Source organism: Mastomys coucha, unplaced genomic scaffold (genome assembly GCF_008632895.1).
Source record: "Mastomys coucha isolate ucsf_1 unplaced genomic scaffold, UCSF_Mcou_1 pScaffold18, whole genome shotgun sequence".
NCBI lineage: Eukaryota > Metazoa > Chordata > Mammalia > Rodentia > Muridae > Mastomys > Mastomys coucha.
Genome location: NW_022196900.1, coordinates 76451024 through 76465719, shown reverse-complemented (window position 1 = coordinate 76465719; position 14696 = coordinate 76451024). Strand labels below are relative to the sequence as shown.

The window sequence follows — 14696 nt, the reverse complement described above, 5'->3', positions numbered from 1 at the left end:
TGGAGCATCTTCTGATTGTTTGCACTGGTGGAGAGCCTACTCTTTTGTGTCCTCGTGCATGCCACACCACAGGTGTTCACTTACAATGGAGAAGAGGGCAGGGTCCACTTAAATCTAGATCTGGGCCCTTAACACTGTTTTTCCCCCCTAGTCCAGAACCTAGTCACTCTGATAAAAGCAGCTTCCATCTCAGACTTCTTGCCACCCCACACTCTTGCTGAAAGCCCCTGTTTGAATTCTGTTACTTGGAACTAAAAATGTTCTGACTGTCAGTGACAGATGGGTATCAGAGAAGAGCTGTCTAGATTTAGCAATGTGCCATGTTGCAGTAAAAGATGGGAATTTTCTTTTCCTCTTCCTCCCTCCTATATCTTATGCCAGTCTTCCACAGAGCTCCCACCAGCACTTCATCATGCTTGCCTCCTGGGTCTTCAGAGTCTGCCAAATGAGGAGGGCTTCTGACTCATCTGCCTTTCCTTTTTACTTAGTTGATTCCCCCAATACTCAGGAATAAATCTTGGTTTCTGCGAACTTGGAATAAAAATTGAGTCAGATTTGGGACCCAAACCTTGAACACATGAGGAGGCAGATGGAGGAGGGTTGATTTTCCACTGTTTCATACTCTTTGTGTTTCTGCTTCTTAGCCAGGGGCCATATGGTGCAGGTAAGTATTGGCAGGCTGATGAAAATAGCACAAGTGTGCACATACTCATACATATACACTCATACATATACACTCTCTCTAACACACACTCACACATATACACATATACATACACACTCACATACCTACTCATACACATACACACACATATACATACTCACACACATACACAATCACATACATATACACACAATCACACACACATATACACTCACACACATACATCCATTCATACACACACATACATGCACGCATGCACACACGCATGTCCGCACAAAGCATAAAATATGCGATCTCAGTCCTTTGGGGCTGGGTCTCCTGGTTTGGTTGGCAACATGATCTCAGTAAGGTCTTCAGTCCACTTAGTACTCTAGATGGGAGTGAGGGGGTAGGGAGTTGTGGCTCAGAGGAGAAAGCATCTTGGAGTTGGAGAGGGATTAAGGGAAGATTTGAGGAGGAATAATTTAGGTTGGTTGTGTAAAGGCAGTTGGGTTTTAGTGAGGGGAGAAGTGGAGAAGGAGTTGTCCTTGGTGTCCTTTCAGGACCTGTGTAGACTATGACAGCTAGAGGCAGGGGGTCTAGCTGGTGAGGGGGGAGAGAGTTAGTCAGGGTGGCTGAGATGCCATTCGTGCATAGTTGGGGGGTGGGGGTGGGGAGCAGGTAAGAAATTCTCCTTTCCTACCTACTTGTGCCAAGATGAGAGGCTATTGGTTAGGCGTACAGCAATGGAGTTTGTATGTATTTGTGGGTGTGAGCGTGTGCATCAGTGTGCCATTCAATGTGATGGTACCTTGGGGTTTGTCTGCGCTTTTAGAGATTTCTAGTTGTTACACAAATCAGGTATTGATACTTTTTTTCTTTTTACTTGTTACTGCTTTGTAGCAGGAGACAATTTCTTTCAAGCTAAAGGCTGATTCTGGAATGCTCCAGCCTTGACAGCTACCCCCTGCCTTTGTACACCCTGGCTCTGCTGTTTCCCATAGAGGCAGGGAGTGAGACAGAGAATAGGGGGTGATGTCTCTTGTCAGCTTCCCAGCTGGGCTCCTGCTTGCAGACCAAGGGACCAGTGATGACCACTCTCCTGGATCTCTGCCTCCTTTCATCTTCTAGCCTATTCTCTTAGATCTTCCCACAGATTGTTCTTGGTGGTGGAGGTGGGGACATCCTGATTGTTAGCAAAGGGCCTCTAACGAGCCATCTGTCCTGGAGTGGCCTCCTTGTCCATCTGTCCCGGAGTGGCCTCCTTGTCTACTGCAGCCTGAATATTGCGGGAGGCGTGGATGCCAGACTTGACGGCGGTGTCTATCCAGCCGTGTGGGTGACTCGTATGCTCCCCAGCAAAGTAGATGCGGCCCTCTGGCTGGAAGAGCTCCTTCAAATAGTCCACAGATTGGTAGGGTATGGACTGTGCATAGGCGCCAATGGTGAAGGGGTCTAGAGACCAGTGCTTGATTGCTGACCTTGGGCACATGCGCTTTAGCTCGTCCTTTGGTATGCGGTGCACTGCTTCAAGGTCATCCAGGACAACATCCATCACCTGGTTGGGCTTCAGAGAGGCTAAGAAGATGGAATCATCATCCACAGTGAAAGAAGCCAGCAGGACTCCCCTGCCTCCTGGCAGGCTGTGGCTGGGATAGTAAATGAAGCGGGAGGGTCGGTCGGTGATGGAGTAGCCTCCCCGGATGCCATCCTGTTCCCAGAAGCGTTTGTTGCACACTAAAACCACCTTGGAGGCACCGGAGTAATGAAAGGAGCGCAGGGCTTGTGTTTTGTCCCGGGATAGAGGTGGCTGGAAGGTGATGAGGCGTGTGGCCTTGGCTGAGGCAGTGACGAGGGCATAATCTGCCGTGAGTGTGTGCAGTGCAGAGGTGGGCCCGTCTGTGCGGTACAAAACCTCAACCTTGGGCCCATCTCTCACCACTCTTTCTACTCTGGATGCCAGACGGATGGTGCCAGGCTTCAGGCTGGCACCGAGGCCATTGGGGAGTTGGTCAAAGCCACCAGTTATCTCTGAAAATCTGCAGGGGTGGAAAGGAAAAGATGAGTGGGAGACACTACCAGACCTGAGTGTCCTATGGTCCTGGGCATATTTACGGCCTGAAAAGGGAAGACCCTATCTCCAGCCCTCTTGTGTGGGATGTGTTATAAACACCAGCCCGGGTGTCAGGCAGAGGTTGTTGCTTGAGTGCTCCTCCCTCCCCCAACATAGTAAATACCCAGTAAACCAGTCCTGGGGAGTGGATCCTTCCTGGTCCCAGGTCAGTCTTACTGGTCAGTTTTGGAGAGGGTGCTAGCAATCCTCAGGGACTCCAGGAGGGACTTATAGTAGCCAGCATTCTCATTCATCATATCCCCGATCATCTCGACGGCCCCTTTGCTCAGCATTCCTTCCTTTATCAGGGACGCCTATGGAAGGGGGCACCATAGATGCAAGTGTGGGTTAGAGGGTCTGATATACGGAGGCTTTAGCAGGGGCCTGGGTCCAGCAAAAGTAGATATGGGCAACGGCTTTGACTGTAGGACTGGGGGGGGGTCCTGTAGGCAGCTCATCACTTTGCCTGCATCCTGGGGTCTCTATCACTTACCTTGGTAGAGTAAGAGTCATAAAAGGACAACAGCTGGCTGCAGTTGAATGTCTTCGTATGTGGTTTGATCTGCAGAAGGGGAAGAGAGGTATTATTAATCTGGGCTTCCAGGTAGCCAGGACATCTAGGCGGTTGCAGACAAGGTCATAGGGCAACAGATGCTTCACATGCCTTTGGATTAGAGTCAAGATCTTCAGGTGGCCCCTGGAGAGGCTAGGCCAGGAAAGGGCAGTCCCCAGAGTTCCTGGGTGTGCCCTTTCCCCTGAGTATGCCCCCTTCATTTTTTTTTTAAAGATTTAATTATTATTATACATAAGTACCCTGTAACTATCTTCAGATGCACCAGATGAGGGCATCAGATCTCATTACGGGTGGTTGTGAGCCACCATGTGGTTGCTGGGATTTGAACTCAGGACTTTCGGAAGAGCAGTCAGTGCTCTTACCTGCTGAGCCATCTCTCTAGCCCTGTCCCCTTCATTTGAAGATGCTATATAGCGAGGCTTTTGTTGAGGCAGAGTTTCACATAGCCTAGGTTGGCTTCAAAGTCACTATATAGCTGAGACTGCTCTTCAGTCTCGATCCCCCTGCTCTATCTCCCAAATACTGGGATTAAAATTGGGTACTGTCGCACCTGACTTGATATAGAAGACCTGTTCAGGACAGACACTGAAGGTAAATATTCAGTTGATAATATACTTGCTGAATAAGACTGAGGACCTGCGTGCTATACCTAGCATCCATAGAAAAGTAGCGTGTGCTGGGGCTGGAAAGATAGCTGTATTTTTAAGAGCACTGGCTGTTCTTCCAGAGGACCTGGGTTCAATTCCCAGTATCCACATGGCAACTCACAACTGTCTGTAACTCCACTTCCTGGGGATCTGACACCCTTCCACAGACACACATACAGGCAAAACACCAAGTCACCTATTAAAAAGGGTGTGAGCCAGGTGGTGTTGGCACATACTTTTAATCCCAGTACTCAGGAGGTAGAGGCAGGTCGATTTCTATGAGTTTGAGACCAACCTGGTCTACAAAGGGAGATCCAGGACAGCTCAGGCTACACAGAGAAACTTTGTCTCAAAAGCCAACCAACCAACCAAACCAACTAATCAACAAACAAACAAACAAAGCAGGATGTAGTATCACATGACTGTAATGTCAGTACTGGGAAGCTAGAAACCATAGGATCCCTGGGGTTTTGGCTAGCAGTCTAGCAGAATTAGCAAGCTCCAAGTTCAGTGAGAAACTGCCAAAGGTAAAATAAAATAAAGTAGAAAGCAATCAAGGAAGACACCTTGTATTGACCACTGACTTCTACAAAAATGTGTACCTGCATCCATATTCACCTAAACACACACACACACACACACACACACACACACACACACACACACACACCCTTTAAGTTAAAGGATCTTCACTCTCAATCTTGAATGATTGATTCACTACCAAGGGCTACCTAATCTACTTCCTTCTTTCTTTACACTGTTACTGACCAAGACATGGCCCCTGAGTTGGTCAGAGACAGAAGGAAGGGTTGAGGGTGGAGCTGAGTGTGGTGACAACCTCAACAGAAGTTAGAAGGTAGGGGAGCAATCCTAAGAGTATTGGGTGGGAGTCAGGCGATCTGAATCCACATACTGACTTGCTGTGTAACCTTAGGCACCACCCCTTTCCTTCTTGATCCCAGCAGGGAAAGGCAGCGGGTACCTTAGCAATGGCTTGGAAGTACAGGTCTGTGGCTGTTTTGTTCTCCTCTGTGGACCTTAGGGGGTAGCCCAAGATCTCTGGGTTAGCCATGAATTCCGAGGCACGATAGCGCCGTCCATTGAGTAGGTACCAGGTGTTGCTATCATACAGTTTGAACTTATTCAGCTTCAGGCCAAGCTTCTGGATATAGGTGTGGGTTATCCTGGAGCAGAGACAGAAGTAACATCCTTGTTCCTTCTGGTCCCACATTAGAAACTAGTTCTAGTAAAAATCAGTGTAACTTTGTGCTGAGGAACTCAAACTGATTGCTTGCTCAATTGTAATCTCATTAAATGTTGTGAGCATTATTAGCTCCCCTACTTCCAAGGCTGTAGAGGGCAGGATGCTCATAATTAAGGCCCTTTATGGAATCCTAGCCAGTAGGACTTTAAAGTATAGACAAAGGTCCTTTGTTTCAGACAGCATCTGAGATCCCACTGTACACTTCTAAGTAACTTCGAGGCTGTATTTAAGTGACTCCCACTTTGGGCTGGTGCAGGTGTTTTTTGTTTTTGATGGTTTGGAGGGTAAGTGTGGGTTCGTTCAATTTATATTAAATGCAAAAAGAAAATCTATTGAGATCCACTGTAGAACAAAATTAGTGCTGAACAAATGACAGATGCTGTTAATAGAATGGGTTATAATAGAATGGGTTATAATTTCTCAGCTTCTTTCCATGCAGCTGACAACCATGAGACTACCCATATTTACATTGTAGTTTGGTGAGCTGGAAGTGATGGCTGTCAGTTTGGGAGCTATCATTTCTTGGGTGACCCTGCGTTTCCTGGGACCTCGGCTATTGAAGTGGGGGATGAGTATCAGCCCTGACTAATTGGGTTGGGTCACATGACACAGGGCTGCCTAATCTACTTGTCCTTTCTTTATACTGTTGCCGACCAAGTCATGGCCCCTGCGTTGCTTAGAGACAGAAGAGAAGGGTTGAGAGTGGAGCTGAGTGTGGTGACAACCTCAAAAGAAGTTAGAAGGTAGGGGAGCAATCCTAAGAGTATTGGGTGCTGAAAGATAGCATCAGGGTCCCTCCCACATTTTCCATACCTTCCCCCCCTCCCCCCCATTCCCATATTCCTTTTGCTTCTTCTCTTGCACAGGACTTACCTGTGGCTTTCTGGGATTCGCATGGCTCCAAGTTCGAAGTACCAGTCTTCCTCCTTGTTTCTGATCGTGAGCACCCGACCTCCGGTGTAGTTGCTGGCCTCCAGGATGGTTACCTGGAGATCAGAAGAGCTGCTGTCATTCTTATGGAGGGCTGTCTTTTTTTCCTCACCCCACTTCTTACCTCCAAAGAGCCATAGGATCTAGTCTGGAGGCCCTGAATGTACAGGGTAACCTCCCTAGGGCTGTTTTGCTCCAGAGGGTCCTGAGTGATTTGAGGCTCTCGCCTGGTAGCCTAGGTCTTCTCTTTCGTCTCCATAAGATCATAAATGGTGGTTAGCAATGCTTAGGGCTCAGGGGTTTGGAGGCTAGCGGGTACACTCACTAGTGCATGGTCAGGCTAGTCACTTGTTTTCCACCCAAGGGGGCAAATGGGAGGCTGATGATCAAGGCTTCTCAAGATCTTCTTACCTCGTGACCAGCATCCTGTAGGGTCTTAGCTGCCACTAAGCCTGCCATGCCAGCTCCCACTACCACCACACGCTTAGACAGTGGTGAGGTATGGAGGCCATTCTGGGCTATGAGAAGTAAGGCCTCGTAATCGGGATCCTGGAAACACTTGACAAGGTCCTCATCGAACGCAAGGCAGCTGGAGATGGACAGCAGGATCCCCAATATTAGGATTCCTGGGGGCAGAGAAAGCAAAGGGGTGGCCTTCCTGGAGCTAAGGCTCTGGGGCCTGTTTAAACAGGCTCTAGAGGGGACCCTGGGGAACCAGTGCAGGGCAGTCAGATGAGGGCCTCATCTGGCAAGTGTGTGGTTGTAGATATGAATATTTGGTATTAAGAGTGTATGAAGGCGATTACGTTGTGCAGCATATGGGTATACTGTGAACTGCAGTGTTATTTATGTGCTTAATGTGTGGTCTGTGAACATGGCTTGCACCATGGAAGCTCATGGCTGTGGGAGGTGACTATACATATGTCTATTCCTGATGGAGAGTGTGCATGTGTGCTCACCTGTGACTGTGTCAAGGACTGGGGCTGTGTAGACCTGTCAATTTGTATGCGGGAGTGTGACTGCAGTTTGCATTTACTTCATATGACTGCACACTTCAAGACTGTGTGTGAGGGATGCATTTGTGGAATGGATGCCTGGATGCGACTGAGTCTGTACAGGAAGGTGATGTAGACTGAGAGCTGGAGTGTGCATCAGGCTGGCTTTAGTGTGAGAAGGATGGGATGTGTTCCTCTGCTTGAGTGTGAGGGAGAATGTGGGTGCTTGTGTGGGTTCTGTGAGTGAGTCTGGAGAGTGAAGCTGTGAGGAGAAGAGTCAGGGAGCAAGGAGGAGGGAGAGGGAGGGTGTGTCTCCTGGTGAAAAGGTGAGTATATGCAGGAGGAAGGTTCCCTTCTCCTAGCAGGAATGAGGAGTGACGTGTGGGAAACAGGCAATCCTTGCTTCTTCTTTTTTCTTCCAGCCTCATCTGTGGTTTCTCAAAGCTTCCTTCTCAAACTATATTGCACATGATGTCAAGATTAGAACTCATCACTCAGACAGTTATATCTTGAATGGCTTGATTTTCTCATTCACAGCTGGTCTTGTCTGACAGGAAGGGCTATTTGCTTCCTTCGGTGTCACCTGCTCTTGAGTGGACCAGGTAAGGACTGTATAGCCTGAGCTCCATCCAGAAGCTGAGCTTTCGGCTGGTGAGAACCCCCTTAGTTTGTTCTTTGTAACACTGAGGCCATTGAAACTCCCTGAAGGAATAGAACTTTTAGGGACCCCTGGCAGAGGAGGTATATTAGTCCTTTCCTAGTGCCAAGACATCTTTCCACTGGGACAACTCATTGGAAAAGAGGAGAGAAATTACCAAGCCCAAGGAAGGGGATCTCTAAGTCTCAGCTCCCCCTCCCCGCTGCTCTGCCTCAACCTTCTTATCCACTCTCCAGACCTTACAGTTTCCCCTGAGCCATCAAGCAACTTTTGTTTCCCCATCCCTCTGCTCCGCCTTTGAATGGCTCCAACCCCTGACCCCTCTTCCAGATCCATCTCCACTGAATTCGTTTTCAACATCCTGAGCCATCCCCGGGTAAAGCTGAATTCCTGTCTCAGCTCTAACTCTCTTTACTCTTTATATGGTCCTCAGCTGAGACATCTTCAGACCAACCCATTGACCCATGTCCCTTTCCGATCCACCGTCTATGCCTCTTTCAGTATCTAACTCTTCCTTGTTCAGTCTCTTCCAGACCCGGAGGAGGACCCACTTACCATTCTTCTTGGCCATGGTCCTGAAACTCCGAGCTGAACTCCGAGCCGCTCCTCTTCTCTTTATGAAGAAGCAGCACCTCTTTGGCAATATTTGGCTCTTATCCCACCAATCCGTCTCTGGCCCTATTGACTCAGCCAAGCAGGGTGGCCCTGCACCAAGGGCTGACCTGTCGGGTAAGATGACAATAATAACTGACTTCACCTCCCCCTCATCTTCAATCCATTTTCCCCCTGACAGTCTCTGCTCCTCCCCCGGCCCTCCTATTGCTAAGGAGCAAGAGGGGACTGGGAGCTGGTGGGCCATTGTGAAGTTGCTGTGACCACCCTGGGAAGGGCTGAGGGTTGCGTGGGACATCTGGTCTCTGAACTTCCAGCACAAGCCAGAGCTCCTGACAGCCAACAATATAGAATGCCTGTTTTCCCCTGGCTGGTGCACCATGACACTTTACTTTGATGTCTGTTTGGGATAGGGATTTGGCCAGGAGCTCCTGTACAATAATCATGCCTCTTTGCTGCTCTCCCTCGAAGGTTCCCAGGTAGGCAGAGGTCTCTAGCCTGGCCCATTTCCAGTGGAGAGCATTTTGTGCTGCTTCCTCTGGGACCTCCAGGGAGTCCTTTAGACACAGTGTACTTCTCTGGCAATGTACTTCCTTCCCATAAGGAAGGGAGCCAGGTAACTAACTGTTCTGCCAAGACTAGCTTTTATTCACAGGCTGGCTGGCGAGCGAAATGAACAGAAAGTCTGCATCCAACCAACCAGCAGTGTGGGAGCTGGTGGGGAGGGAAGGAGTGGGGGAAGATAGGGCCCAGGACTGGGATTCTGGCATCTGATGGTATGAGGGAAGGGTAGTAGCAACAGAGATTGACAGAGCGGGGTTGAGTTCTGATTTGTCCTGGAAGATTTGTGTGTCTTGGGATATAGAATCAATACCTTTTGAAGACTTTATTTATTTTATGTATGTGATGAACACACTGTAGCTGTCTTCAGATACACCAGAAGGGGGCATCGGATCCCATTTACAGATGATTGTGAGCTACCATGTGGTTGCTGGGAATTGAACTCAGGACCTCTGGAAGAGCAGTCAGTGCTCTTAACCACTGAGCCATCTCTCCAGCCTGAATTGATACCTTTTGAACTTGGGTTTTCTTTCTTTCTTTTTTTCCTTTTTGGACAATAACATTTTCTGTTCTTTATTAAAGAGAGGAAACGCGAATAGAAACAGTATCACCTTCTTCCTCCTCCCCCAACATGGAGTTCACACCCCAGGATCCCTGTTAGATGTCTAAACAGCAGATACTACCACATTCTATCTAAAATGTCTTTTTTTGATGAAGTTTAATTTATGAATTAGACACAGGAAGAAACTAACAAGATGAGGCAGGAGAGATGGCTCAGCAGTTAAGAGCTTTGGTTGCTCTTCCAGAAGCCCTGAGTTCAATCCTAGCAATTATAGATGGTGGCTCACAACCATCTGTAATGTGATCTGATACCCCCCTCTATATGTGCAGATAGAGCACTCATATATAAAATAAATAAATAAATCTTAAAAAAGAAACTAGCAACAAAAATAATAAAACAGAACAATTATAGCAATATACTATGATAAAGTTACAGCATCACTAGCTTTATACTTTGGGGGTGCTATTAAAAACAAGGGTGATTTGAACACAGTTTGATAACCATGATGGCTATCAAGTGACTAATAGTTGAGTAGCATATACAGTGGACAAAGGAATGGATACATTGGACAACAAAGTAGATATATTGGACAAAGAAATTGATATATGGGAATTATCCAAATCCCAAGAAGGACAGAACACAATGGGGTCAGATGTCAGTGTGATTTTATCACACTACTTAGAACAATACCTAATTGAAGATTTATAAATTGGCGTGGTGGTTTAAACGAGAATGATCCCCAGAAACTCATTTATTTGCAGGTTTAGTCGCCAGTTGATTGGAAAGGATTGGGAGGTAAGGCCATAGGTTTGTCCTTGCTGGAGAAGATATGTCCCTGGAAGTGGGTTTTGAAGTTTAAAATGCACATGGTGGGCCCCAGTCTCTTTTTCTGTCTCTGTCTCTGTTTCTCTGTCACTTTCCCCATCTCTCTCTGTCTTTCTGTTTCTGTCCCTCTTTCTCTGTCTCTGTTTCCATCTGTCTCTGTCTCTCTCTGTCTGCTGTCTGTAGATCAAGATGTAAACCTCTCAGTTACTGCTCCAGTACCATGCCTACCTGCTTGTTCCCTGCTGTGATGATAATGAACTCACTCTCAGAAACTGTAAGCAAGCTTCTAATTAAATGCTTTCTTTTATAAAGAGTTGCCATGGTCATGCAAAGCAATAGAACTCTTCAAAGCAAAATAACAATAACTAAGACAATTGGTTATTTCCAGAATTTTCCATTGTAAAATTCAGGCCATAATTGAGCATGAGTAACTAAACTCTCAGAAAGCAAAGACACAGATAAGAGGGTAGACTACACTAGCTAAGGAAGGAAAGCTGTGGGAGTTCAGGGACTCTTACCATTCCTGGGTTGGCTCTGTATTCTCAAAGGGCCTGATCAGTGGGACCCTCAAATTATCTATTCTTAATTTATTTTTAAAAATAAATTTATAAGCCTGGCAGTGGTTGCGCATGCCTTTAATCCAGCACTTGGGAGGCAGAGGCAGGCGAACTTTTAAATTCGAGGCCAGCCTTGTCTACACAGTGAGTTCTAGGACAGCTAGGGCTACACAGAGAAACCCCGTCTTGAAAAAAAATTATATATTTATTAATTTATTCTTGCATATATTACATCCTGACCCCAGAGTCCCTGCCCCTATCTCCTCTCAGTCTCCCCAACCCCATCTCCCCTCTCATCCTGATCCACTCTTCCTCTGTTTCCCTTCAGAAAAGAGCAGGCCTCCCAGGGATATCCACCAAACATGGCATAACAATTACAATAAGACTAGGCACAAACCCCCATATCAAGCCTGGATGAGGCAACCCAGTAAGAAGAAAAGGGTCCCAAAAGCAGGCAAAAGAATCAGTGACAGCTCCTAGGGGTCCCATGGAACACCAAGTTACACAACCATAACATATACAGAGGACCTAGGTCAGACACATATATGCTCCGTGATTGTTGATTTAGTTTCTGTGAACTCCTCTGAGCCCTGCTTAGTTGTTTTTTTGTGGGTCATGTTCTTGTGGTACCCTTAATCCCGCTTCTGTGGCGTTTCAGCTTGGGTTTTCTTATATAAGATCCAGGGCAATAATACCGTCTTCTTAGGGATTTAATTTTTTTTTTAAATAGAAGTATCTTGCTATGTAGATCAGGATGACTTTGAGCACCAAATATTCCTGATGGTTTGGATTACATCACCATATGCTTCAAGGCTGATCTGATATAATGCGTAGAGTATAGTTGTTTTCTGTAGGTTTGACAGGATCACCATGATCTTGAAGTGAAACAGGTATGGCAATTTGGAAAGAACTGGGCCATAGGCAAGGCAATAGAGTAATCAGAAAACTCTAAGTCTAGGATAATGTAATTATTCTATTATAACCATTATAGTGTTATCATGCTGGAACCATTATAGAGTTATTAGCCAGGTCTAGGATAATGAGGTTTTCAACACACCCTCGTGGAAGGAGGTGGGGGAAGTTCTCAAGTCTTTCATCTGAGACTCCAGCCACCATTCCCTCTGACCAGCTGCGTAGGATCTTGGGGGTGGTAGGATATATTAGAGATAGAAGGTTGACTTGGGGAAGGGCTTTGATGGTGGAACAACCCATGAGTCACCCATGCTCCTGTAAGAAAACCAGTAGCTCATTATTTTGGCAGTGTAATCTGTATGAAGAATCGGCATAGCATTGTGTGTGTGAAATGGTATCTTTTGATGGTTTTGATTTCTATTTCCTTGATGGCTACTGATGAGGAATATCTTTACCATGCTTATTGCTCAATCATGCATGCCCTTAAGAGAAATGTTTATTTAGGTCATTTATCCATCTTACCAATGAGTTAGCTCTCTACGTTATTGAGCTTTAAGGTTTTATTTTTTTTAATATCGATTTTATATTATGTGTATACATGTTTTGCCTGCATGTATGCACCATATATGTGCATTGCCTTTGGAGGACAGAAGAGGGTCTGATCCCTTGGACTTGCAGATATAGAGGTTTGTAAGCATCCAGATAGGTACTGGGAACTAAATTTGGGTCATCTGGGAGAGCAGCAAGTGCTTGTAACCACTGGCTCTCTCCAGAGCCCTGAGCTTCAAGACTTTGAAATATATCTTATAGATACAAGTCCCTAATGAGATACTTAATGTGAAAATATTTTACACTCATTTGTATTATCACTTTCTTTTCTTTTTCTGATATTTTGTTATTAATTCTTTGAAGATTTCATACAATGTATTTTGATCATATTTAGATCATATTCATCCTGACTCCTCCTCTTAGCTCTTCCTAGATCCATCCCCACCTCCCTAACTCCCCAACTTTGTTTCCTATTTTAAAAAATGTATTTAATAACCCATTGACTCCACAGCACCAGCTGTTAATATACTTATAGGTTTGAGGCTATCCCTGGAGCATGATCAAATTGCCAGGTGCAGAATGGCTTTGTAGCTCAATGGAACAGAACACTTGATGTTCCTGCTCTGTCTCCCAGGTGCTGGAATCACAGGCACGTGACATCATACCTGACCGAAGTTTCTTGATGGTATTCTTTGTATTATAAATGTTTCTACTTTGATAAAAATTCAATTAATTTTCTTTTCTTTTTACTTTTGGAGTAGATTTAAGAAACAATTGCCTGATCAAGAGCACAAAAATGTTTTCCTATGTTTTATCTTAAAAGTATCATTTAGGCCTTTTTATTCATTTTGAAGTAAATTTCTCTATGGTACATGGTAGGGGCCCATTTTTATTCTTTTGCATGTAGGGCATTCATTTGTCACAGCACTATTTTTGAAAAACACTATTTTTCTTCATTGAACAATCTTTGTGTCCCTGTTGAAAATTAATTGTCAAGAAAAATTTAAAGATTTATTTATTTTTATTTTATGTTCATTGGGGTTTTGCCTGCATGTATGTCTCTGTGTGAAGGTACCAGATCCCCTGGAGCTGGAGTTACAAATAATTGTGAGTTATCATGTGGGTGTTGGGAATTGAACCTGTGTCTTCAGGAAAAGCAGCTGGTACTCTTAACCACTGACCCATCTCTCCGGGCCCTGACAATAAAATTTAAGGCTATGTCTAGACTGTCAGTTCTAATCTACTAATTATGTTAGTCCTTATGCCGGGCCACACTGCTACAGTCTAGTAGTAAGTTTGGGCGACAAAAGCCCTCTAACTTTATTCTTATCTTTCAAGGTTGTTTGACTCATTCTGAGTTCCTTGACTCATTTTAAGAAAGCATCGTCTAGGATTCTGATGGAAGTGCATTGAGTCTGCTGATTAGTCATTTTAGAATATATTGGCATTTTAATACTCTGAAGTCAGGACTGGAGAGATGGTTAACCATCAAGAGCATGTACCACTTGCTCAGTTCAGTTTGAAGCACTCATGTTGGGTGGCTCTCAACTGCTTGTAACTCCGGCTCCAAGAGGTCTGATGTCCTTTTCTGGACTCTATGAGTACCAGCAATCACAAATCTACATACTGACCCACACATACACATCATTAAAAAATAAAGCTTTAAAAACAATTTAAATCTTCTGACATGTGAATTTTAAAACTCACAGAGTTACTACACGATCCGAATGCACATCATTAGCAACTCAGTGGGATTTAGCTTTTCAGGCCCACAACAGACACACACCATCAAATGCCAGTGTACATTCAGGATGAGCACTGGGAGTCTCTGAAATCAAGATCAGATTGTAGGAGGATGGTGTCTAAATGGTCTGCTGCTAATTTCCCCTCTACAATCTGAATTATGGTCTCCCCGGTGAGTTCTCTATGATTGAAATAGGGACAAATGCATACTGGTTACAGATGGTTCTACATCATGTGCCTGCTCCACTTAAAAGTTGATAGCTAGTCGGGCAGTGGTGGCACATACCTTTAATCCCAGCACTTGGGAGGCAGAGGCAGGCAGATTTCTGAGTTCGAGGTCAGCCTGACCTACAGAGTGAGTTTCAGGACAGCCAGGGCTACACAGAGAAACCCTGTCTGGAAAAACCAAAACAAACAAACAAACAAAATCCAAAAAACACACAACCTGCTTATGATGTGTTATTTTATTCTTCCCTCCCTCCTTCCCTCCCTCTCTCCCTCCCTCCCTCCCTCCCTCCCTCCCTCCCTCTGTTCTTCCTTTTTTCCTCCCT

The 14696-nt window shown here is 45.5% G+C and overlaps 1 protein-coding gene across 1 annotated transcript; it reads right to left on the bottom strand.

The window, feature by feature from the left end:
* Positions 1 to 1850: 1850 nt before the first annotated feature.
* Positions 1851 to 8683, bottom strand: LOC116095759 (L-amino-acid oxidase-like). Its single transcript, XM_031377019.1, has 7 exons — positions 8380 to 8683; positions 6583 to 6797; positions 6115 to 6227; positions 4960 to 5161; positions 3250 to 3318; positions 2934 to 3070; positions 1851 to 2682 (listed from the first exon to the last, which is right to left on the bottom strand). Exons 1-7 carry the CDS (start codon positions 8681 to 8683, stop codon positions 1851 to 1853), a joined length of 1872 nt encoding a protein of 623 aa, XP_031232879.1.
* Positions 8684 to 14696: the final 6013 nt, after the last annotated feature.

Excerpts from the sequence above, each read along its gene's own strand:
- LOC116095759 (XM_031377019.1), bottom strand. The coding sequence starts at position 8,683 with ATGGCCCACCAGCTCCCAGTCCCCTCTTGCTCCTTAGCAATAGGAGGG. Across the intron at positions 6,228-6,582 it reads TACAGGATGCTGGTCACGAG|GTAACCATCCTGGAGGCCAG; the intron begins GTAAGAAGATCT and ends TCTGATCTCCAG. Across the intron at positions 5,162-6,114 it reads CGAATCCCAGAAAGCCACAG|GATAACCCACACCTATATCC; the intron begins GTAAGTCCTGTG and ends TCTCTGCTCCAG.